General features: G+C 44.3%; 1 protein-coding gene across 5 annotated transcripts in view; it reads left to right on the forward strand.

The window, feature by feature from the left end:
• The window catches only part of CORO2B (coronin 2B), a 142,229-nt gene that overhangs the window by 92,499 nt on the left and 22,692 nt on the right, over positions 1 to 27,038 (forward strand). For all 5 annotated transcript variants that reach the window (XM_073304471.1, XM_073304470.1, XM_073304468.1 and 2 more), the window contains one exon: positions 21,062 to 21,178. In XM_073304471.1, the coding sequence (XP_073160572.1) occupies positions 21,062 to 21,178 (117 nt within the window). The remainder of the gene's footprint in view (positions 1 to 21,061; positions 21,179 to 27,038) is intronic.

Raw genomic sequence — 27,038 nt, forward strand, 5'->3', positions numbered from 1 at the left:
GGACAAATCTGGTGTAGACAAGCCCTTGAACAATGCAGCAAGTAGCTTGTTGGGACAGGGATTGTCAGTCATGTTTGCACAATGGAACCCAGCTTGGGGGTGTGCTTGGGGGTGTGCTTGAGGCATTCACTATTACAGTAGAAATCTTTAATAAGCAGTGCCAATGGCCTATAATTTTATCTGACTGTTACAAAGTGCGAGCTAAACTTCAAGCAATTATCTGACACTACACGGACTTTGTTAGCTAGAGCTGAGCTACATCAACTGTGCAAGCAATTAGCAGCAAGCTGGAGTCTTGTTTTCTGCCCAGTGGATTCTTGCAGCACCTTGGGGGTGGGGGGTGGCTGTCTGACTTGTGCAATCTACACTATCACTGAGTGGGCAGACTGGCAGGAGGAGCCACTCACCTGAAACTGGCTGGGGACTGATGTAAACAGAAGTCCAGACTCGTCAGATGATGTCTTACACTTAGGCACCAAGAAGAACAATGGGTTCTGTTGGCTGTTGGATTGTAACACACGGGCAGTACAAAACCGTGGGGAAAATTCTCATCTGAAATCCACGCTGCGGATCAGAAAAGTAACAGTCCTGCTGGCTCAGTGCAGAAATGCTTGCCCAGCATGCCAGCAAGCCTCTCGTCCCAGAGGCGGCAGGATGGAGAGGCTAATGCATGGCTTCCTCTGACGTTCTGGCAAAGGCAAGGGCCGAGCAGAAATGCAGATGTGTTCCTGGTTGTATTTCATGGTACACAAATTAAAAACACGGCAAGTAGAGGAGAGAGCTGAAAGCACAGCTGGGCTGTAGCAAAATCCTGAACTGAGTCCTGGGTGCATCTGTGGTTCAGAGACTTCCCAAAGAGGAGTGCAAAGAAGCTGAAAGAAGCGTTGCCCTGGGACTGCGCCTTCTCCTTACAAAGGAGAGATGAAGGCGCTGCTTCTAAGAATGTCGCACAGAAGATCCTGCTGACACTGCTCTTGCTTCTGCATCCAGCCAGGCCAGGCAGTGGGGCCTCCCTGTAGGCAGAATCAGCTGCAAGCTGATGGGGAGAGGAAGCAGCTGGGCTCAGGTTTGCTTGCCTGGCTACCGTGCGATGCGGGAGGGAGCGCAGATCTGCAGCAAACCCAGCTGGAGATCAGAAACCAGCAGTGAGACAGAAATCACAGCTGACTGCGACCGTCTGTAATGCAATCCCAGGAGAGTTGGGGCAATTGTCCAGGAAGATGGAAGAGGGGTATCTCTGGTTTGGGGAGGAGGGATGGATGAAAGGAGATGGGACCTGTAATGGAAAGTGCCTCCCTCTACTGCCATCCCATACCGGGAGGGACAGACGCCAAAACAGGTTTACATACAGCACCAAGTGGGTATGTCGTAGTGATGGTCAAACCCTCAGGAGTCTTGGAGTTGAGCTCATATGGCCATATGACCGTTTGAACACTTATCTGAACCAAACCTCATGAATCAGCAAAACTTGCCTGGGTCCCTCTCAAGAACAGACTTTCTTGCAAGACTATCAGCAACTGGCTTCAGTCCTGCCTGGATACCGGTGCTTCCTCCGCAGTAATTATAATTCCTGTGGCCTGTGAGAATACTCCACTTCCAGCCACTTTGTGTCTTCTTTCTGGCCTAATGGGTTATGTGCCCATTCGACCTCTAGGTTTTTCAGCCTCTTCTGGCCACTTGCTATCCCAAACAAAGAAGGGGAAGCCCCAGGGTTAACGTGCTTCCCCCTGCATGGGAACTGGCATTGCACTGATATTTCCTTTGGGTGGAAGCTGGATCCAAAGTGGGTTGTTCTTTCACAGCATAGCCATTGAGATAAATGCCTTGCTCTGGAATTGGCTCCTATTGAATTAGCTAATCAGTATTAATTTGTATTACTGTAGCGCTTAGGAGCTCTATCCTTGCCCAGGTCCCCTTTGTGCTAGGCTCTATACAAACACAGAACAGAAAGACAGCCCCTGCCCCAAAGAGCTTACAGTTAGAGCCCTGCACAGGTACAAAATTAGATCCGTGGGTGCAAATATAAAACGGATCTCCACAGAGTTGCAGAGCGAGACCAGCAGCGCCATGGCCAGCGACCTGGCCAGGAACCACAGTGGCAAAAGCAGCAGCATGTTGGGCCACTGCTCACAGGTGCTAGCCCCCAGCCTGGGCAGCTCCTCCGGCATGGCGGTATCACTCCCAGCCCTGCCCACTGGGGCGGGCACCAGGCTCACCAGCAGCTGTCTCTGGTCACACTAGAGTGTGGAAGCAGCTGTCACACTCCCAGACAGGAGTCCCTTCCATGCAGCAGTGTGCGTCTCCTGTCTGATCTGAGTACCTATGTGCTGAAACCTGCCCAACCCTGCTTGACTGGGGCTGGGGGTCAGGGGTGAAATGGACTGGCCAAGGATGCATGATCCATTTACACTGACACTGTGAGTGATGCCGGAATGAGATGGACCAAGGAGGCTGTTTGGAATCTGGATGAGGTTCAGGCTAGTTTGGTTTTCAGGCTGAATTGAGGATGGGGTCAGAATCTGACACGCTTAAAAACCCACATCTCGTGGGAATATTAGTTCTTTCTGGTTCTGGCTCCAATTGAACTCTTCTCAGTGTGTAGTGACCTCTTGCTGCATGCATGAAATGTGATTTAGTGAAATAAAACAGCTTGTTATCCCGATCCACTCGCTGAAGTCTCAATGAACCTTTCTGTGCGCTTGTGGGTCTTTCTTGCATTATTCCAGCAGGTACCCCCTTTATTAACTGTTCGGGCCCCAAACACTATGGTGTAATTAAGATCCCCTGCACTGGGATGTGTGTGGCTCCTTAAGGGCAATGACTGTAATGTCAGGGAATGACACGAGGCTTGCCTTCCAGAAATGTATGAAGGCGCTAATCCTTCCCAGTCCAAAGTGAGTTCAAGAGGAAGAGGTGTCCAGAAGGGACAGATGGCTCATTCAGCAATTTACCCACTGGGCCTCAGGGCACCTATGCAGGCAATCTGGCCACATTCAGCAGGTGTGAAAGCCAACAGGCCTAAATGCAGCTGCTTGCAAACCTAATCCAGCTCATACGTGGGTCCCATGTTTGCCTGGCATGCCCTCTATGTGACCGTAACTGTTAACTCTCTCTTGCTTTCGGGGGCAAGCGAGAAGTGGAACAAAGGTTGCAGCATGGAAACTTGTTGGCTTTGTGCCATCGGCAGCAAAGAACTATTTAAATCCCTGTTTAGGTCAGCTTGGCGGCTCTGACTGGTGACTCCGAAGAGAGTGGTGGGTAGGGACTGTGACAGTTTCTCTACAGCTGCTGGGAAGGTTGAAATATAAAGGGTGTGTCTTAGCTACATTTCTGTACATACAGACAACTGAGTGTAGCTGACGCTTAGTGCTAGACCAGAGAATCTCAGGCACAGATCCATCATCCATGTCGGCAACAGCTGCTCACCCAGCCCAGAGATCTGTGTACTTAAGGAAAGCTTGCAGCGGCTCCGATTCTTTTGGCTTGAAATGTCTTTTGCAGCAGCTGGTTGACTTGCACACCCATGGACTGAAGGACTTTCCTTTGTGCTTCTCCATCTAGCTCAGCCTGGCTGACCTCTACAGGACATGTTGCTAGGAATGAGTTTCCCCAAGGATCTTTACTGTGCTGCAGGGATTGATAATTCTATGGTAGGCACCTCCCAGCTGCCAGAAATAAAACAAGCCCTGTTTTGATGAGGTGACTCTGCATAGTGCTGTAACCTCGCTCAGGTAGCCTGGTACTGACTCAGCAGATTGCCATGGCTGAGGGCCCAGGACTATCTGCCTGCAATTTATTTAACTCACTCTCCTCGGAGCTCCACAGACAATCTGGCTTGTTCAGGCCCCCCTAGATTCTCCTTTCCCTTTAACTTGTGCAAATCATCTTCCATAACCTGGTAAGTTTCTCAAGACTTGCACCAATGTATAGGAGGACTTTTATTGCATTTATGCCATCTGTTGTTCAAATAGCCTGCAAATTTGAGATGCTTGACTACTGAATACCAAGATGCCACAGAAAAGAGGTTAACTTAGCCCCAGCTACCAGGTACCTGTGCAGAGAGTTGATGGCTGGCTGTAGTAGAAACACAAACAGAGTGCCAGAAATGTGACAGAATACATTACATCTCTGGCCTTTTGAACCCACACTAATGTAGGATTTCTCAGGGAGAACTGGATCAATCAGAAGACCAGAGAGGATGGCTCGAAGTCAGAACCAAGTGCTCCAGTGCCGGCCTTGAAGTCAACACCAGTGATTTAAGAATTTATTGTAGACATTGAGCAAAGTGATTGATCCTGCCCTCAACGTCCTTTCAGAAATGGCATAAAGGCTTGTTCTTGCTCAAAATGAACGTAAGATTCCATGGTTCCAACTGCATATGACGGATTTCAGTCTGAAGTCAATATTTGCCTAAATACTAACACTCGTCACAATTGGGATTAGTAATGGAGGTGTCCATGCTAAGCATGGGGGCTCAGATACTTGTAGCAGAATTGAGACGTGGTGTGAACTAACTTTCTGGGCAACACTTAAATCTCTTTTAATTCAGTATCCACAAGCAACTGTAGACACGGAACTGAGGGTGGAAATGACTTGGATGCCTACCCAATTGTGCTTCCAGGGCAAGGAGCTAGACATGTAGGGACACAAGCATTCAAACTCGAGTACAACGTAGCCTAGAAGACAGAGCACTGGACTGAGATTCGGGAGACCTGGAGTTTGTTCTTGGCTCTGCTGCTGGGCAGGTTACTTCACCTCTCTGTGCTTCAGCTTCCCCATCTGAAAAATGAGGCCAATGATACTGACTCCCTTTGTGAAGTGCTTTGAGATTATGAAAGAAAAGTGCTATAAGATCTGGGGTATTATAATAAATGTTGCATTTTCACTAATAATAAAGTCAGGTGTGTATTTAGACAGTGACCAGAAAGGGGCCTGGCTCTTTCTCAGTGGTGCTGAGCAAGGAGTCAGTGTTTTCTGAGTGTATTCAGCAATTCTGAAATGGGATTCAGAGCATGCTAAGTGCCTGATTCTGTATGTGGGCATCTAATTTGAGGAACTCAAGTTGAAAAACTTTGGTACTGAATTTTAGCATTGGATCCAGCAGATGCTAAGGAAGAGGTCAGGTTTGAAAACTTAGCTCATTGTGTGAACAGAAGCTTTGAAAAGGAAAATCAAATATTATGCCCAATTCCTTTGTTGTATTTACGGGTAAATGTGTCTGGGTCGAATTGTAAGAGGAGTTAAAACTATACAGGACATAATCTGCAGGTTTGCATCGCTCTAGCACTGTGAAAATAAAACGCTGTTAAATTGTCCCATTGGAGTGGATAGTGTGTAGGTTGCCAGTGTTTATTTGTTTAGTAGTACAGACAGCAGGCTACAGTGGTCATAATGCAAATACTTGCACCCTCTGCTGGTTAAACCATGTCACCTTTAGGAAAGAATGGCTTTTCATTACCAGTCAAGATAGAATTTTTTCCCATTATGTACAGAATCCAGTTTAACAGGGATTTTGTTTGTCTTTTTGTCTTTTTAAATAACAAGCTTGATCTTGGCTACTGTTCTGGAATAAATGTAAATACTAATTCAGCAAAGCTTTGTGTTTTTAATTTGTGCAACACTTTCATCTATCTAAAGCTTATGCATTTTTGCTATATTTTAGATCAGACATCTCTTATGCTTTGTAGACCTATCCTGCAGTGGTTAGTAAATAAGAAATGCCCTGCAGTGGAAGGTAAGTAAGAAAAAACAATTGTCCGCATGGAGGGGCTTTCTTGCTGGTTACCCAGGAAAGTTCCAGGAGTTAACATGTTAGAAAAGGGTTAGGCAGAAGATGTAATATCTGTGGCTAACCTACCTCTCCTAATAGCCATGCAAGTGTGGTGACTGGCACTTAAATCTTACACATGTCCAGAAGTGTGATGAAATGTCTGTTTCTTTCAGCTATTTATTGCGAACATATTTTTACAGAGGATTAACTTCTGTATGTGCTGATGGAGTATTTTTATAAGGGAAGAATAAGGGTGATGCGAGGTGTGGCTTAAAAATGTTCAGGTGAACAAAAACCCAGAAATAGACATATGCAACTTTGCCCCATTCTAACTAAGGAATCTGGCAAAGAGGCCCAGAGTTGTTTAATAACTTGTACTTATATAGCACCTTTCATCAAAAACATTAATTTAACATTCTAAATTAACATTTAGAAACATTAATTTAAGCCATGATATGTATCCCTCTGAGGTAGACTGGTATTAGTCTCATTGTACAGTCAGGGAAACTGAGTCACCGAAACACTAGTGATTTATTCAAGGTGAGAGTTGGCGACAGAGCCAGAAATGAGATCTTGACTGTCAGCCCCCTGCTCTCATCACTAGACCATGCTCCCATCCAACTGGAATAAGTAGATCAAAATAGTGTAAAAAATTCGATGGGATTCTTCTGCATTTAGTTACAGGATGTTTGAGCAGGGTGTCTGAGTGTGGAGACATTACATCTAAAATACCATAAAAGGCGGGGAGGGGGGAGCAGCTGATCTGATGTTTGTGAAATGAGCTTGTTACATGCAGAACGGCAGGGCACTGTGGGCGGTGTCAACAGGATTCAGCTAGCAGTGTCTCTTGTCATTCTGTCCCTTTGTCACTGGAATTTTACGAGTACTCTCGCTAGGGCAAATTCTGACGGGGAGAGGTGTGTAGGTGGCTGCTGGAAAACCTAGACCCAGCAGGGGGAGCATGGGCTCCAAAAAAAAAAGGCAGAGAGGCGACTGAAGAGGAGCAGGAATGGCTGGTGTGGTTTTTCTATGTACTTCCCCAGAGCAAGCAAAGACACCGATGTGCACGCCCTTGTGGAGATTATTCATTCCTCTGCCGTGACCAATCTGTGCAATCGGGTAGCTGCCATTCAGAATACAAGTTCACAATTGCTACTCTAACGTTCCTGGAGCCGTGGAATTCTGCCTGTCTGGAGATTGGCGGTTGTGGGGGGTGGATTTCTGCAGCGAACAAGACCTTGGTCTTGGGAGAAGTCTATTTTCCTCAGTTGGCAATGACAGGTGAAGGGAATGCTGTGCTTGACTTGTGGCCACTTCTATTTATTTTCCAGAGAGCAGATAATACATGAGATTTAGTGATATCATGATACTGTGTCTCATACATGCAACTCCAAAAAAGTCCACAGAATGCAACAGACAGCAACTAAGCAATGAAAAACAAATGTCCATCTATATTCATGCAGCTGATTCAACGCATGTGTACTTCCATTGACAGCTTAAAGATTAGATATATTTTGCTGCATTTGGCATAACAGAGCGCACTACTAATCTCATTTGTCTTTCTCTATTTAAATTTTCTAAGTGATGTTAATCAAAGCTATGGTTTTACTTTGTTTTGTTTTTTCAAAGTGACAATTCCAACTTTTGTGGCATTATTTGGGGTGATTTTAGCCCTGAAATTCTAGTTTGTCCCTATTAACATGGCAAATTAGTTGTCTTCACTTCAAAACTATGTGAGAACTACTTTAATTTTTTTGTTTTCTTTATTTTTGGCTGCAAAGCCATCTTTGCTTAAAAATGAAAACTTTTTCTGCTGCAGAATGGGTTAGTTTTTTTTTTTTACTGAGTGATCATATTCTTGAGGAGAAATTCACAAAATTTGGCAAACTTTTGAAGAAAACAGAACAATCTCTTGCATTTTTAACTAGTCTTTGCTTTTGAATTCACCAGTTCCATTGTTCCTGGTCTGCAAACCTCCCAATAATCACTCGCCGCAGGAATCCTTACAAGACTAGAATTGACACTCACATGGACAATGAAATGTTCGCAGCATACAATGATCTTTTCATTTGTTTGGCTTCCTGCAAGTCGCTACTTCTGCCTGAGTAACCTTCTAATTGGGTCAGGCAGACTGACCCAGATGGATGAGCCTGCAGGGAATGTGCAGGTGCTTTGAATTTTCTTGGCCTTGGTTGACTCCATCCAAGTATGATTCAGATCATGTGATTGACACAGAATCATGATCCTCAGCTCTTAGACGCTAAATGTGGAACGTGCAAATATGTAATAAAGCAGCCCCGCCCCCCCCTTCCCAGGGTGAAAACAGTGGTGGAGAAGCTTGCAATAATTTTGGTGTTAGGTATTTTAAAGAAACTAATGTTTCCTGTGGCCTCAGATACATAAATCCGCATTTCTCATGTCCATTATTTACATCACGGAAATTATGCAACAAACCCCAGGTCGTGGGGAAGGTTTGGGGAAAGGTCTAAAATATAGGCTAGGCTATCCTTGAGCTGAAAAAGTCAAGACTGTTGCAGAGCTGTTACCTTGTCTTGTGTCCAACCGTGGCTAATCCCTGATGCTTTGGAGGAAAGGTGCCAAAAAAACCTTATGGTGCAATAGTACATGGGGAGAGGGGGAATAGCTCCCTGACCCCATTTGTTGAGCAGCTTGTGCCCTGAATATTCCCTGTTCATCCCCAAAAGGAGCAGAGGGCCCCCCCAGACTTGCTTCTCTCCCCCACCCTCACTTATTGTCTACATGAAGTGCTGGGGAGAACAAGTGAGACAACATGCACCAAAGCAGAGAGCACTGAGCACCCACAGTAAATGCACCAGGCTCCAATTTCCTGCATTCATGTCTGAGATGGGCACCTCGATGGAGAGCAGCTGGCTCCAGCTGGACCTGGACAAGACGGGGGATGCTTCTGGGAAGAGAAGTGTTGTGAAGAACTCTTTGTATTCACAGCTCCCATCAAAGGCACCCTGCCTTCAAATCTGTACCCAGTCTTGGGCTCCACACTGCACCCACAGACCACAGCAGCAAACACTCCCTGCCATTTGCAGCTAGCCAGCAGAGTGTGTCCAGTCCCACTGGAGGCAGATGTGGCTGCTTCGCACCATGCATCTGCACCGTCTATGCTGGGCTGCTATTGTTCTCTGCCTAGGCACAACACTGAAAGCCCTGGGGAAGCTCCAGCTTACTCAGAATGCAGCCGCCTGATGGCTGAGCTACACAAGTCCTTGGAAATGCACCGTTGTGGTACACGGCTCTCCCTTCAGTAGGGAGCCAATGCAATGCAGAGTCAAGATTACTGCCCTGATCTTCAGAGCTCAGGATTAATTCCATGCAGGAGACCTGATCTCTGCAACCAAATTGTCTCCTGGCAGCTAGGGCAACTACCTGCCAACCAGCAGGAGAAGCCCGTGACTCCTGGAGACAAGACTTTTGCCGGAGCTGCGGCAAGAACATGGACTGTTAGGCCCCATTGTTCTTGCTATTGTCCAGCCTTCTGGTATCTAGTCTGGCACTTTAATTAGGCCAAATTAGATTCGCTTGGCCATGTAAGCTGTATGTGCCTATCAGCCACATGGTTGCAGTGGGTAGCTCCTTTATAAATACCTAGATAGGGACCCTCCAGAGATGAGGGGACCTGCCCCAAGCAGTGACCTTGTGTATAATCAAAGCTCATCTTGCCCTACTCTACACTCGCAGGAAGCTTGTTTTCCTCCAAGCGAGTGCAGCAGCCATTGCGAAGCAGGGAAGGAAACGGATTACTCAGCAGAACCACCATTCGGGTCGTAACTGCCAAATGCAGAGCCATGCATTTCCCTGCCCATGAAATGGCAGCTGGCCTGTTCACGTTGCCTGATGTGAGGTATAGTGATGAACCGCTCTCTCAATGGACTGTCCCCAAACTGACCGCGCATAGAGGGAGAGCATTAACACCTGCTGAAAGGATTGTGCCTGCCTGATGTGAGAATGCAAATCAGTCTGTAAGAGGAGGGGACGTCCACCTGACTGAGATGGGGATGCAGCCGGTTACCAGGAGGGGTTAATCTCGCACCTTTTAAACTGGTGCAACTCTCTGATGTGGAGAAGGCCTTCTTCAATAAGGCAGTATAAACATCTATTTACTCTTTTAACCCAGCCACTAAGGAGGATGTATGTACTGAAGCATTTTCATAGGAAAACTCATCATCCCCCATTGCCAGGTTGTAACTTTACTAACAACTAAAAATGGTAAGTAGAAAGGATTAACAATTAATGGGAAAATATCCACTTGGGGAAGAAAGGAATTTTGAGTCATTCTCTCCAGGGTGTTTTTTGTTTTTATTCCTATTCTTATTTTTGCCTGGCTTCTCTTCTTGGTTTGTGCACAAGCTTTCAATGTGTTTAGCATGACCAGCTGTCCCAATTTTATAGGGACAGTCCTGATTTCTGGGTCTTTTTCTTATATAGCCTCCTATTATCCCCCACCCACCCAACCACCCCCTGTCCCAATTTTTCACATTTGCTGTCTGGTCACCCTAAATGCATTGGAAAGAATGCTGGACAAAAACCACAGCAGTGGGAGTTGCCCGAGTTTTTAAAAGAGGGTGAAAAGTGGTTCATCACTATTACTGACTCTTTACAGAAAGCAAATAGGAATTGGAATATGAGCAACTTGTTTTATTTACAGGCATGTTGGTGGAAAGCAAAATTCTCATGAATATTCATGCTTTTTCATACCCGAAATGACTTATTCAAGCCCAGTTCCTTAAAAATAGTTGCCCAGTTGGGGAAGCAACGTGTGACTAATCACAAAACACAACATCAGTGCCTTGCAGTTAGTGCCTTGGTTAGTCTCTAAGGTGCCACAAGTACTCCTTTTCTTTTTGCGAAAACACAACATGCTGATATATCTGAGGCTGGGTGAATAAATGCAGCACCTCTTTGCAAACACTAGAGGGCATGACGAAAGGGAGGAAAGTGAAAAGGCAAAGTCATAGCTGTCAACTTGCAGCCTGACTGCAACAAAGCATGTGGTGGCAATCTTCCTGAGGACTTGCTTCCTGCAGTCAAAACAACAAATTCCCATATTTACAAGGGAGGGAGGAGCCTTTGTTAAAAGACTTCGTGAACCTTTGAAGCTTCCTTTTTAGTCACAGGATCTGAAGCTCTGACAGACTCCCTTCAAATGAGTCAGACACTGATAATGTCAAAATAGGATTTCCAGTGCAGACTACCAACTGAAAATTGCATGTAAGCCCCCAACACTTCCAACAAACCTTTGAAGCCTCAGACTGCTCAAGAGTGAAGCTTCAAAGGAAAAGCGCTTTGTGATGGGCCTAGTGCCCGTGTAGGAGTATGCTCACCTTCCTTTTTCTGCTGTACATTTATACCAGAAAGCTCTATGCAGGTGACAGTTGTCTGTACAGTGGCCACATATTCAAGCTACTGACTGTAGAAAGAAATATGTGAACTGTACAAACTTGGTCTATTAGCTAATGATTTGATTATTAGAGCAGCATTTTAAAATATGTCAAGGGGCTGGAAATGGGTGAGATTTGACGATGACTATTAAAGTTATTGTTGAAATGGAACCCCTCAAAAGGGCCAGTCTTAAGAAGGCATGTGCAGCTTTCCCTGGGCATATTTACACAGAGACTGTCCATCGAAACTGTACTCGATGTATTGGAATAATTACGAAACTCTGTTTTGCCCTTGTCAGTGTTCCAAAGGCACTAAAATTACTAACCATTTCCAAAGCAACGATTCCTTCTTATTCGTCAAGTGGCAAAATGACTGACTTATGCAAGCTGAAAAATTAATTGTCCTCTTCCTCTTCCCCCCCCGCCCCCAAGACACAATAAAATGAATTCCTTCGCTCCAAAATGATGCTGTTTAATTGCTCTGGTTCCCAGGCAAAAAAATGTGTTGAATGCTTAAAGCTGCTGAAGAATTACTCCTTCAAGTCCCTGTGACGACAAATGTAAAAGCGTACAGGAGCCTACAGGCAAAATCTTACTCAGTAGAGTGCTCCCTGTGTTCTTGTGCTTCCACACTTAAAGGGAAATGATATTTGGGTCACTGAGCTTTAAGTAGCCCAGGGGTTATAGATACAGCTTCATCGTATGATTAGAATTCCACTTGGACTTAAACCACTGATGCTGACAAGGTTTCCCATGACGAGTGGGAAGTTACAGCAAAGGAAATTGCTGATTTGTATTTATCAGCATTAACCAGACCAGCTTTGTGTATCCGTTATTTTCAAACATTGCAGAGCACAGGTTCTGAGTGTGTCAGCCTCTCCCCTTTCACCAGCACTGGAAGTGAGAGCAAAAGTGTTGCTAAATCAGATTCTGCCTTTGTTAATATTTCACACATGCACCAAAGTGTCTCTGGGAAGGGGGGTGGGGGGTGCATTTTGATGGAGAAGGCAAATGGCCTGCATCAGTTTCAGGGGATGACAATCGGATCCTATGTTCTGGTTTTGTGAAATACCAGCATTATTTTGGTTTAATCAAAAAATTAAATTCTTGCACTGTAATGGTCTTGTAACTGAACTGTGGTTTTGTCCTCCAGAAAGCCTAATGAATTTTGATAAAGAACACGAAGTCTGCTTTGCAAAGAAAATTATTCCGCTAGTTGCTCAGAATTAGTGATTGCCTATTAATGTACACAGTTACAAGATCTGTCCCCTTGGAGTTTAACAGCAGCTGCATAAATTTGTATTTCTTGTAAGCTTTGAAAGGGTGATCTCCAGGCAATGTGCTGTTAATGTCATGCTCATGCTAATATGAAAACAGGAAGAAAGTTAGATTATCTAAAGTGGGGTTGGTAAGTGATGTCTGTTACAGCACTTTATAAATAATAACCCATAAAAGTGTGTTTTGCCTTCCAGTAGTTCACAGCGAGATGACAGGCACGGCAAAAAGGAAGGTCTGAACTGATACTACTGTATGTTACGAGCAAAACACAGCTCCATGCCCACTAATGACGTTGGTTTTTCTGAATCTTGCAAATCTACTGCTCTGCACTCGCAAACACATGGACTCCTTCGCTGTGTGCTCAGACACCAGCCCTGCTGTCAAGAGAGCTCATCAAATAAAATAATTTTTTTTGTGGAAAATGTCAAAGGAGGGGGGAAATCTTTTTTTTTTTTTTTAATTTTTTTATGGAGAATTTCTTCCCCCCAAATATATTTTCAATTTGGAAATGCTGCTGCGGTGCCTCATGGGAACTATAGGTCAGGTGCCACATGCTGCCATGCTCCTTCATAGGCCGGCACCCCTGGCTGGACTCCATCTCCCATCATGCATCATTAATATGGAGGAGGTGCCTCCTGGGAGTCTCTGGCCATGGGCCGTCATGGCAGATGTAGTCCACCAGAGGAGCTTGGCCCATCGCGGAGAATGGGAGCATGAGGCAGCATTTCTAAAACTCAAATCCCCAGAAAGCTTCTTGGGGAAAACTGAATTCAGTCAAACCCCCAATTTTCCATCGAAAAACAATTTCTGTGTAAAAATCTCAACCCAGGCGTAGCCGTAAAGCCTCTAGAAATGCTTTTCCCTACTTCCCACTCCCATACCTTGTTCCTATGGGCTTGGTTCAGGTAGTGATTGTGCTCCTGTGGCTCGCTCTGCCGTCCAAACACAGTCTAAAACACATGCCATCGCCTCTCGACAAAACGACAGTGGCACCGGTCATTGCGTCAAGCAAGATCCCTGCTTTGACACCAGTTAGGATGCAGGCTGTGGACAGAAAGAAGGAGCAGGGATGGTTTAATTTTGGGCGTTGCCAGCTCTAGGCCATCTTTGCCCACCATCACCAGAAGGGACACAGATAAGTTCTGAGAATAATGTTGGGGGCATTCTCTGGCCTGTGCTACACAGGAGGTCAGACTAGATGATCACAGTGGGCCCTTCTGGCCTTGGATGAATGGAATGGGTGAATAGGTTCTCCCACAATACCCAGCAAAAGCATTCATAGAGCGGCAAAGTTTGCTAGAGCACTATAAATGGTGGGATAGACCTCCAGAGGTCTGAGTCATTGTGCACACAGGCCCATTACAGCAACTACCTTGTTGTTTAGCAGCATGGTCTCTCTCTCTCTCTCTCTCTCTCTCTCTCTCTCTCTCTCTCGTGTTGGGCTGACTTGAGGGAAGTAACTCCAGGTTGAATCGCTCAAATGAACTCTATAGTGTGGACACATCAGAAGTGAGATAGGAAAGGGGGGGAAAACACATTTATAAAGGAGGTTCCTTATCACAGAATAAAAAGAGGCCATATCTTCATTTTACAACATTTCAGTGGCTTAAAGGGACAAAATCAGTGGATCACACCCACCAGCAGAGGGGCTTCCTTGGATGGCACTCTGCTGTGCCCCTCAAAGCTCCTCCAGTAGGGCTTTGCCAAAGGTGTGGCCAAGAGCAGTGCTGAACTCGGTCTGTTCTCAGCTGATGCAACGGAACCTAGGGCTGCTTCATTCAAGCACAAATTGGAGCAACAGGCGGCTGGTCCTAGTATATAAGGAGGCAAAAAGTCACCTTCCTGCAACCTCCTCTATCCCCCTGTTCTGGCACTGAGCCTGCTTTGTAGGAATGGCCTACTGGGGCCATAGAGAAGTGCGCAGAAAGAAAGGAAATGGATTGTGTATCCTCTGGTTTCAGAGTAGCAGCCGTGTTAGTCTGTATCCGCAAAAAGAAAAGGAGTACTTGTGGCACCCTAGAGACTAACCAATTTATTTGAGCCTAAGCTTTTGTGAGCTACAGCTCACTTCATCAGAGGCATTCAGTCAAATGCATTATGCTCAAATAAATTTGTTAGTCTCTAAGGTGCCACAAGTACTCCTTTTCTTTTTGTGTATCCTCTGTTTCTCTTAAGATCACTGTCTTTTGACAACAGAAAGGCAAAGATTTGGGGGGAAGATTCACCCAGCTGCAATGACTTAATCTCCATTCTTCATCTTAAATCTTTGTGGCCTTTATATTCTCTATGATGGCAAATATATATATATGAGCTGGATTCCCACACCACTGTATCAGTGGAGTCTCTCCTGACATGACTCAGGTTAGACTGGGAAGAGAATCAGGACCTTCATTTTTACTATAACTGGGAAAACCGGTGGGGAAGGGGGTGCAATCAAGCAGTTCACTTTTTCTGGTACCGCTAGAAGGCTCCAGCAGTTGCCAACATGTTTAGTGCCTTTATAACCCAGGTAGAGAGAGAGGAGCAATTTAGGAAAGCAAACAGGCGGCTTGGCTGCTATCCAGCATCAGCACTTTTCAAACACTCCCAGTGCCTGTCTGGAGGCCTGACAATGTCATGGGGAAAATGTCCAAAGGTTTACTTGGTTTTAGTCCTAAAAATCTGAACAGATTTCTTATATCACTAATGAACTCAGACCAGAGTTCCTTGGGAATTAACCATCCTTAATTCTCCCAGTCATTGGTTAATCCCTAGGAAATATCCAGTACACTGATCATTATTGCTTAATTAAAATGGAATTACCAGACAGTCAGAATGGTAAATACAGGTATTGGCTTAAGAAAGCATATTAGCTTAGGGGGAATCCATGAAATGGCTGAGTTTGGCCCATTTGATCTGCTCTGGTAGTTCAGAGCTAGCAGCATAAAATTAAGACCTTTGGAGTAATCCAAGTGACCCACAATCAGAAACACCTAATTGGAATCTACCCTAAAGGAACAGGAGTTTAGCCCTGTTTCTTTCAACAGTTCCATCCTTTCTTTCTTTAAATCCTCACCTGCCACAATGGAAATTGGGCCTAATGTAGGTTAAATTCACTTTGGCTGCTATCAGTCACTGAGTAAAAATGGAGCGTGTGCCATATGGTTAGGGAATTTGCCTAACACGCCCTAATTAATAAGAGGCTCATAAATCAGAAATCAATGTAGCATTAAGTGCTCATCCTAGGGAAGCTAAAAGGGTATAATCCTGTGGCTGTTATGCTCATGGATATTAATGAATGTTTATAAAGGATTTCATTAAAGGGCAAAGGGAAACTGCTGAAAATGATCCTATTATTACAACAGTGATGTATCTGAATATGTCCATTTGTTCATGTATTGAAAGTAATGAGCAGATGCAGAAGTTTTTTCTCTTTACCTTGGTAACTGAAAATGACACAGATAATAAACTCTCCTGTGTTGCAAGAATAGCTTAACTCTGGCCTTATATGTAGGCTTGGCAGAATTGAATTTTTATAATTTTGAGAGATAATATCAATGTTTCTTTTAAAGCATTTTTTCTATTTTTATCATTTTTAAAAAAAAAAATTATTTTGACCGTTGTGGGAAATTGGGGGTAGTATAAACAATAATTATTTAAGACGGACGTCGAGATTCAGAATGTTAAAGCTTTTGTAACCATTCAAACACAAATTGTCAACACCGCATATCAAAATACACAAAGTAAATATCCTTAAATCAAGCTCTAACAAGTTCTCAAGCAGTGTTTTTCTTACTTGGCCTCGCTGTGCATTGCAATTCTCATTGATGGAAATATTTTTTCTTTGGCTTGTGTGTGTACGGTGAAATTGAGATTTACCAGCATTTACAGATAAAAATCGAATCCTGCCAAGCCTGCTGATGTGTTGTGTTGGAATGATCGGTTCATTGAAACCATATTGTTGAATTCAGTTAAAACCTTCATTGAATTAAACAAACAGAACACAAAGTGTTAAAATGTCCTTTGAAAACAAGAAAGCAGACACTGAAATTAAGCTGATTGCAATGCACTAATCACTCTGGTTTTTAATTTGACCATTTCTGCTGTTCTGATTTCTGTTTTTGAAGAGAGGTTTGTTCACATGATGCAGGTTGCTACCATCTCCTACTGCATTCTAAAAAAATCAAATCAAATCGGAAATAACCTTGAACATCAGGCATTGGGTAAAGGGAATAGGGGATAGTACATCAGCTGGAAATTATTGCTGTGAGGTATGGACATTATATACTAGCTTCTTTTTCCTACCTTCTCCTATGTTCTTGTCTATCTTTCTACTTCTGCAGAGTTATTACTGGAACTGGCTGAAAATCTTTTTTCTTTTTTTTTTTTTTTGCCAAAATGTTTTTCCAACAAAAATGGCTTTTGGATTAAATGAAAACTTTTGCAAGCATTTCTATGTTCTGTTGAAATGTTCAGGTTTTTGTCCAGTCACGTGCGTAAGTGCCGCATCTGAGTGCTCAAACATCTCCCTGATACATCATAGAATCATAGAATCATAGAATATCAGGGTTGGAAGGGACCCCAGAAGGTCATCTAGTCCAACCCCCTGCTCAAAGCAGGACCAATTCCCAGTTAAATCATCCCAGCCAGGGCTTTGTCAAGCCTGACCTTAAAAACCTCTAAGGAAGGAGATTCTACCACCTCCCTAGGTAACGCATTCCAGTGTTTCACCACCCTCTTAGTGAAAAAGTTTTTCCTAATATCCAATCTAAACCTCCCCCACTGCAACTTGAGACCATTACTCCTCGTTCTGTCATCTGCTACCATTGAGAACAGTCTAGAGCCATCCTCTTTGGAACCCCCTTTCAGGTAGTTGAAAGCAGCTATCAAATCCCCCCTCATTCTTCTCTTCTGCAGGCTAAACAATCCCAGCTCCCTCAGCCTCTCCTCATAACTCATGTGTTCCAGTCCCCTAATCATTTTTGTTGCCCTTCGCTGGACTCTCTCCAATTTATCCACATCCTTCTTGAAGTGTGGGGCCCAAAACTGGACACAGTACTCCAGATGAGGCCTCACCAATGTCGAATAGAGGGGAACGATCACGTCCCTCGATCTGCTCGCTATGCCCCTACTTATACATCCCAAAATGCCATTGGCCTTCTTGGCAACAAGGGCACACTGCTGACTCATTTCCAGCTTCTCGTCCACTGTCACCCCTAGGTCCTTTTCCGCAGAACTGCTGCCTAGCCATTCGGTCCCTAGTCTGTAGCTGTGCATTGGGTTCTTCCGTCCTAAGTGCAGGACCCTGCACTTATCCTTATTGAACCTCATCAGATTTCTTTTGGCCCAATCCTCCAATTTGTCTAGGTCCTTCTGTATCCTATCCCTCCCCTCCAGCGTATCTACCACTCCTCCCAGTTTAGTATCATCCGCAAATTTGCTGAGAGTGCAATCCACACCATCCTCCAGATCATTTATGAAGATATCACCAGTAAATGACTGGATGTCTTGTGCTTCTTTTCCAGATGACTTTTTGTGTAGTAAATTGGCCAAATTTGCAGATATTTCAGTGCCCTGGCATTTTGCATTCCAGCTCAACACGGTATTTTCTATCAGAAATGCCCATCTTTTCCTGTAGGTGCTCTGAATAATGACTAATAGCAATCATTTGTATTGCTCGTACGTGGGTTAAACCTTTGGGTATAGAATCTTCGCGCAGTGGTTGGCATCCTGTTCCCTGCCCGGGGCTCTCTAGGTCCTACTGAAATACACCTGATAAAACCTCTAGAAATGCCCATTCATATTCTACCCTAAAGCAAGCTGAAGGGATTATTCTGTGTATGACAGAATTTCTCTTGGCTGGTGATGGTAGGAAATCAATGTACAGTACTAGCTGCTGCTTTTACTGGGGTTTTGTTCCTAGAATAAAGCAGACGTTCCAGTCTGTCTCTTGCACCCAAAGCTAGACTTGTTTATAACCGGTATCTGTGCTCCTTTCTGTAGCCACAGTGGCTGTGATGTAGTAGAAGCAGTGAGACCATCACAGCAAGAGCCAAGACGCCCCGACAATTAACAGACTAGCTCAGTGGGGACAAATTAATTCAAATAATCTCCCCAGGAGGCAGTGTCTGAAGAGCAAACCCCTCTGTCTGGCATGTCAGTATCCGACCTCTCACAGTTGTCCACACTCCCAGGGAATCCAACTGCAACCCCTCAAACCAAAACAAGGCGATCTACATGGCAGCCCTGGCTGAAACACTACACCATTCTTCCCTCCCTTTGTGTTACAGTGGATTACAAAATACTCACCAGCTGCCTGGGTATTTGCTGAACTATTACAGTAGGAGGCTATGAATCTGCTTCACAGATGTTTGCTTTACTGGTAGATTACCGAAACCAAGGACTTACCCATGTGCATTTCTTTGTTCACATTAAATGAAGCCAGGAGCTAAATACTTGAAGGTCAGTACTGAAAGTGCTATTAAATAGTTAGTGTACTGTATTTAGCATTCTGACCTATCTTGTTTTCAAGCCTTAAAAAAGCTTGACACCACCTCCTAGTGGACACAAGAAGCCCATACATTAAGATCTGAAATTTCAGTGTGGCTTTACAAAAAGGAGAGAACAAAGGAAAAAGAAATGTCTGCAAGTCTTATGCCCTAATTAAGAGACCAGACAGACAATCCCTTGGCTGCTGTACACAGACCATTTTAGACCGAGCAGCATGTAGAATAGTTTTATACACTCAGTAAGCAAAGACTGGAGAATTTTTTACAATTCCACTGAGGAGAAGAAACTAACACAAGAGACTGATGTGCATTAATAGATCTGTGTGCTGTTGTCACCAAGTGAACTGTGCATTTTAAAAATCTTTCAGCTTTCTCTCTGCAAATAGGGTTGTGCAAATAACTGACTTTTTGGTTTAGTGGACAGAGCAAGAAGGTGGGGTGGGGGGACTCTGTGTCGAAACAAACAAAAAATTTTTAAAAAAAGTTTCCTTTAATTTTTGATGTTTTTAAGCCTTTTTTTAGAATGTTTTTTTTAAATATAATTGAGTGATTTCCAAAATGAAAAGTCAGATTTTCTTTCAAAATGCTGAAATGAACCATTTTGACAATTATTAAACTTTTTATTTGACAGAACAATTTGCAAAAATTGACCCAAATTCATGAATTGTTTTGGTCATCCTGAATCTGCATTTCTCAACAAAATATAAACAACCCCCCCTGCAAAATATAGGTTTGCACAAGAAAATTTCGCTCATCTCCAGAAAAAAAAGATGATTCCTAAAATTTTTCCCAGTGGAGAGAAATCACATTCTAAGGTGCAAAGTGGTTATTACACTTTCAGTGTTCCTATTCTCTAAGCTACTATATGTGGTTATCTAGAATATTTAAAAACAAAAACAAAAAAACATGCCATGCTCAATATGACTTCAGAAGTTTGGGTAGAAGGAAGGACCCCAAGATCCAATTTTCAATTTCATGAGTGTACCCTCATGCTATCGTAAATGTTCCTCACCAGAAATTTCTATTGTAAATTGTTTCCTTTCCCCCAAAGAGTTTAGTAACTTCCACGGGCAGTTGAGAACTTAGGCACTAAACGAGTAGATTTTATTTTTATTTATTATTTTCCAGTTACGATGCAACTAACAGCCTACCTCTAGGAGCATTTACAATGATATCAATAAAAGCATTAGTCCGTCAGACTTCTCCTAATTAGTGCAAACCCATCAGCTAAACAAACCCTGAAGCCTCTTCACACAATTCCATTAGAAAGAGGCTAAAGCCTGTACAAAGTGTTACACTGCAGAATCGAAGGCTGTTGTGCAGCTAAAGGGAAAGGCATTTGTTGTATTTGTTTCTTTATTTATGAATAGTTCAGCAGTAGTTGCTGGGAGTGTCCTAGAATGGAAAGAATAGGAATCTTTTCCTCTGGAAAGCAAGAGGAAGTATAAAATTGTAGCACTGACCTCAGCATGGCTGATATCTGGTTTGCCATGAAATATAAGCGGTCCAGGTCATTACAGCAAGCATCTATTTTTGCATCTCAGATGCATATTTGTCCTCATGGTAATGGTGTTTGAATTGACCCTACCCAGTAATGTATTTATTCTTTCAATTTATCCTGGTGATTCACACACACACACACACCCAACTAAATCAATCTCATGAATCAAACAGAAAATGTCAAACTCTTATCCTACATCTTTCACTGTAACTGTAATACATCTGCATGTTATAGGCGTTTGAACCCAAAGAAAGCTTTCTTTCTCCTCAAAGCCATTTCTTTGTTTCAAGCTAGTTCTCGGTAGCACCTTTTGATCATTGTAGAGATGCCATACTGTATAATTGCTAGGAGTTGTCGGTAATATCCTGAGGAAATCAACATCATTTAGATTTGTTTTGCACATTTAACCAGGCACGTACGAACCACAGAGAAGTAAGAGAAAATGAAATCTGATCTCCGAAGCAAGCCACAAAAAGAGCTGAGTTACTAAAAAGCCTGTCCTCTTTGCTGACGTTTGAGTTATGCAAATGAGCTGTGCATTCTCTCTTAACATGAGTTTACTTCTTAAGGTGACTAGAATTGTTGCTGATCCTGTATTTCTCCCTTACAGACTGGTCGGATTGAACCAAACTACCCAAAAGTCTGCGGTCACCAGGGCAACGTGCTTGACATCAAGTGGAATCCTTTTATTGAAAACATCATAGCTTCTTGCTCGGAAGACACCTCGGTGAGTAAAAATGATTTGAGCTGATGTCTCCTTTGACATAAAATCATCAGCGGGAGCAGAATGTGAACATCCTGCATTCCTCTCAGAGGGTGGCAAAAGCACTTTGTCAAGCTTATAGGGTTATCATGGGCTCCATCTGTCCTGAGTGAGTCACACCATGCTCACTTTATTGGCATGTAATTTTTGGCTCCTGTCGTGGGGTTGGGGGAAGGTACCAACAATGAAGCAACAGAGACATTTGTGCTGCCAGGGATCTAATATTAGAGAGTTGGGACACTGGCTATCTTGCAGAGTGTGAATGTGGGTGAGAGAGAGAGAGAGAGAGATTTCTTTTTAAAGGTTAAATAGTCACATATACAAAAATTTGAAGTGACTGGATGAGGCGACTAGCAATATGCCCCAACCGTGACTCTTAACTGGTGTTTTGTTGGTTCCGCCATCTTGATTTGGATTTTTCTAAAGAGTTTTTGTCACTCTGGTTTCTCGTCCTTTCTCTGAGGGGCAGAACCTGGTTCGTGATCCTTGAGGAAGAAGGGCATTCAACGGAGGGATTTGATGGACAGCTTGTGGGAATGGGCTGTAATCCCAGCGGGCCATATGGAAGAAGGTCCAGAAAGGAGAGGGGGGAGATATTCATACAGTTTGTCTGGAGGGAGGAGGTGGGAGAGGAGGGAGCAGAGACAGATGAGTAAAAAGGCAGGAGGCAACAAAGCAACTTGAATTGGTGTCACAAAGTAGTGACTTCCCCATCTTTTCATCCATCACCGGGGGTCATCAGTGACCAAGGTGACCTAGGGGAGACAGCCTCCTTCTCCCGCACACAAACACCTGGCATTTTCCCCCACTGTATCAAATGCGGGTAGTGCTGCAAGCTAAAGACAGGTCAGGGGAACGGCCCCAGTAACCACACAGAGGGAGGAAGGGAGAGGGGCGTCGCTTTGGAAGAAACAAATACTTGAGACACAAATCACCCACAAGCTATTTCCAAACCTTGGAATGATTTCTAGGGGCTTCTGATTCAGCCTGGTGAGAAGGGGGGCTCAGGCCAAGCTGCTGGCTGTGTGTGAAAGAAGGAGATGCTCCCTGCTCGTATGGTTGTGGCGATTTCTGAACTCTCCTTTTCCATTCACAAGAGCTCCTGTTCAGATGTCTTCCCCACACCCATCACCTTTCCTGTCTCTCCCTAGCTCATAAGGTTTCCTGCACTGAAGCATCCACATTCATCATCCATCTATAGATAGTACGAACAGCAGGTATCCTCCACCTCCTGTGAGAAACGTTAAGGGGGAAGGAAGAGGAAAGGGTATTCTCCTGTTTCAAACCTCTTGCCTATTTTTCCCTTCCCTGGAGCGCTCCTCCTTCCCCAATCTAACAGATTCTGCCATCACAGGGAGGGTCCTGAGCCAAAGGCAGACCTCACTGCCCCTCCTGTAAAGCCCTAACCAAATTCCTGTGTCTGACCTGACTTTGTCAAGGCCATCAGCATCCTCGCAAGGGGAGGTGTGGCTTCAGTGTGTGGCTGGTGCAGACAAGCTGGGGCCACCTGGCAAAGTCCCTCGGGTCTCCACACTAGGCAGCTGAAAGAGGAACGGGGCCCATGTTCCATGCAGGCTGGTGGGAAGAAGAGACTGGTAGTTGTTAAGACTGCTGAAGGAAACTGGCATGTGCAGAAAGGTGGGGGACGGCAGACCTAGGGGAAGCAGGTCTGTTCAACTGGTAAAAGCTGGAGTAAATTGGAAGGCTCTGGAGCTATGTGCTGCAGTTTACGTGGCTTGTGTTAGCCTTTCTGTTGTCTTTCTTTATGCCCCCTAGAAAACAGACACGGGTGTTTAAGTGCTTCTGATTTTAACTGTGAAATTTTAAATGACACATTTATGCAGCTTACAATGAGCTCTGACCTGGTGTTTTATGTAAAGCTGGTGCTGTTTCTGGCTGAATCCAGTTCCCTCTGCTCTACAGTGATGTCATTTATCGTTGTAGTAGTGTTCTTTTTATAGCCATGCTGCAGATAAGCAGTAGGGCTGTGAACAAGGATGTCTTGTTTCCACCCAATAGCTATTATTAATCCTTCTTACTATCAAAGACCACAGGGGCTGCAACTATTCTAGTGTCTAGAGCTCTATCACGTAAGGGGGGGAAAGGTAGTCTTACAATGTGGTGAAGGCTGACCAGGCCGTCTTTATGTGGCTGCTGTTTGCCTCCACTTCATTGTTTTCTGGATACTAACATTTCCCTCTGGAATAGTGCACTGCACTAAGAAGCTGCCTTTGTGCAAAGTAGTGTGTGAAAGTTTAGTTCCTTCTACAGAGCAGAAATGGGAATCTGTGGTGACCTAGTTCTCATTGGTTACAGTTCTGCCTCCGTAGATCTTATAACATCTCTATATATCAGAGAGACAAGGTCAGTGAAGGAATATCTTTTATTGGGCCAACTTGTGTTGGTGAAAAAGACAAGCTTTTGAGCTACACAGAGCTCTTATTAGTTCTGAAAAATGGGGGAGAAAATCAGTTTGGGTAGAACCGAAATTGAATTTTTTTGGACTTTTTGGTAAATCAAAAAGTCTGGTCAAGTCAAATGTTTGTTTCAGGTATTTTTAACCTTTTTTAATAAAAGAAGGAAAAGAAGGGTTAGATCAGGGATTGGCAACCTTTGGCATGCGGCCCATCAGGGAAAACCCCTAGCGGGACAGGCTGGTTTGTTTACCTGCCGTGTCCGCAGGTTCGGCCGATCGCAGCTCCCACTGGCCGCAGTTCACCATCCTCAGGAAGCTGCTGAATCCAGACCCCCTCCCGCCCCACGCATTTTAAAGGGGAGTCAAAAGGATGTTAAAGCACTGCACAGCTGACTCACTAATCCACATTACTTTGATACCTGTAAGTATCCTTTGTTCTGTAGCTTGCCAAGGGTCAGATTCTGCTCTCAGATCCGCTGTTGTAAATCTGGGGTAACCCCGTTAACCTGGATATTCAGTGGTGTAAATGTCAGAATTTGGCCCAGCAGGTTCAATCTCTGGAATTTAGCATAATCACTGGAATATACCTGGGACATGAGATTAAAATGCCAGCAGGCTCAACTGGCCTAAAGTCAAGCTTTCCCTCTGGACCTTACCCATCATTGGCATAAACACTTTTGTTTTACTGCTTTTTATAAAGTATCTAGGGATTTTTATGAATGCTGGAAGCACGTCAGTTAATTTGCCAATTCCTTTCCCACTTAAACACCATGGGCCTGATTCCAGTCTCCCTTGTGCTGGTGTAAATCTGGAGTAACTCCATTTAAAAAACCAACCTTCCACACAAACTTTCTCCTGGCTGGACTTTACAAAAACTAGACAAGCCATTTACAACACATACTTTGCTTCATTACAAAAGAAAAAGGACACTAAACTATCCCCACTACTACATGCCACAAGGGGCCAAAACAGTGGTTCCCTTAACTCACCCAGCAATATTGTTAATCTATCCAACTATACTTTTAGCCCAGCAGAAGAATCTGTCCTATCTCGGGGCCTCTCCTTCTGCCCCTCCACCCCCACGAACATGATACAGTTCTGTGGTGACCTAGAATCCTATTTTCGATGTCTCTGACTCAAGGAATATTTCCAACACACCTCTGAACAACATACTAACCCACAGAGACCTTTCTACCAACACTACAAAAAGAAGGATTCTGGGTGGACTCCTCCTGAAGGTCGAAACAACAGACTGGACTTCTACATAGAGTGCTTCCACCGATGTGCACAGGCTGAAATTGTGGAAAAGTAGCATCACTTGCCCCATAACCTCAGCCGTGCAGAATGCAATGCCATCCACAGCCTCAGAAACAACTCTGACATCATAATCAAAAACTGATTATGTCTGACAAAGGAGGTGCTGTTGTCATCATGAATAGGTCGGAATATGAACAAGAGGCTGCTCGGCAGCTCTCCAACACTACTTTCTACAAGCCATTATCCTCTGATCCCACTGAGGGTTACCAAAAGAAACTACACCATTTGCTCAAGAAAATCCCTGAAAAAGCACAAGAACAAATCTGCGCAGACACACCCCTGGAACCCTGATCTGGGGTATTCTATCTGCTACCCAAGATCAATAATCCTGGAAATCCTGGACGCCCGATCATCTCAGGCATTGGCATCCTGACAGCAGGATTGTCTGGCTATGTAGACCCCCTCCTCAGGCCCTACGCTACCAGCACTCCCAGCTACCTTTGAGACACCACTGATTTCCTGAGGAAACTACAATCCATCGGTGATCTTCCTGATAACACCATCCTGGCCACTATGGATGTAGAAGTCCTCTACACCAACATTCCACACAAAGATGGACTACAAGCCGTCAGGAACAGTATCCCCAATAATGTCATGGCAAATCTGGTGGCTGAACTTTGTGACTTTGTCCTCACCCATAACTATTTCACATTTGGGGACAATGTATACCTTCAAATCAGCGGCACTGCTATGGGTACCCACATGGCCCCACAGTAAGCCAACATTTTTATGGCTGACTTAGAACAACGCTTCCTCAGCTCTCGTCCCCTAATGCCCCTACTCTACTTGCGCTATATTGATGACATCTTCATCATCTGGACCCATGGAAAAGAAGCCCTTGAAGAATTCCACCATGATTTCAACAATTTCCATCCCACCATCAACCTCAGCCTGGACCAGTCCACACGAGAGATCCACTTCCTGGACACTATGGTGCTAATAAGCGACGGTCACATAAACACCACCCTATACCGGAAACCTACTGACCGCTATGCCTAACTACATGCCTCCAGCTTTCATCCAGACCACACCATATGATCCATTGTCTACAGCGAAGCTCTACGATACGACCGCATTTGCTCCAACCCCTCAGACAGAGACAAAGACCTACAAGATCTCTATCAAGCGTTCTTACAACTACAATACCCACCTGCGGAAGTGAAGAAACAGATTGACAGAGCCGGAAGAGTATCCAGAAGTCCCCTACTACAGGACAGGCCCAACATAGAAAATAACAGAACACCACTAGCCATCACCTTCAGCCCCCAACTAAAACCTCTCCAACGCATCATCAAGGATCTACAACCTATCCTGAAGGACGACCCATCACTCTCACAGATCTTGGGAGACAGGCCAGTCCTTGCTTACAGACAGCCCCCCAACCTGAAGCAAATACTCACCAGCAACCACACACCATACAACAAAAACACTAACCCAGGAACCTATCCTTGCAACAAAGCCCGTTGCCAACTGTGTCCACATAGCTATTCAGGGGACACCATCATAGGGCCTAATCACATCAGCCACACTATCAGAGGCTCGTTCACCTGCACATCTACCAATGTGATATATGCCATCATGTGCCAGCAATGCCCCTCTGCCATGTACATTGGTCAAACTGGACAGTCTCTACGTAAAAGATTAAATGGACACAAATCAGACGTCAAGAATTATAACATTCAAAAACCAGTCGGAGAACACTTCAATCTCTTTGGTCACTCGATTACAGACCTAAAAGTGGCAATTCTTCAACAAAAAAACTTCAAAACCAGACTCCAACGAGAGACTTCTGAATTGGAATTAATTTGCAAACTGGACACCATTAAATTAGGCTTGAATAAAGACTGGGAGTGGATGTAGTAAAACTATTTCCCCATGTTTATTCCCCCTACTCCCCACTGTTCCTCACACATTCTTGTCAACTGCTGGAAATGGCCCACCTTCATTATCACTACAAAAGGTTTTTTTTCTCTCCTGCTGGTAATAGCTCACCTCACCTGATCACTCTCGTTACAGTGTGTATGGTAAGACCCACTGTTTCATGTTCTCTGTGTATGTAAAATCTCCCCACTGTATTGTCCATGGCATGCA

The sequence above is a fragment of the Lepidochelys kempii genome, chromosome 10 (assembly GCF_965140265.1).
Source record: "Lepidochelys kempii isolate rLepKem1 chromosome 10, rLepKem1.hap2, whole genome shotgun sequence".
Lineage (NCBI taxonomy): Eukaryota > Metazoa > Chordata > Testudines > Cheloniidae > Lepidochelys > Lepidochelys kempii.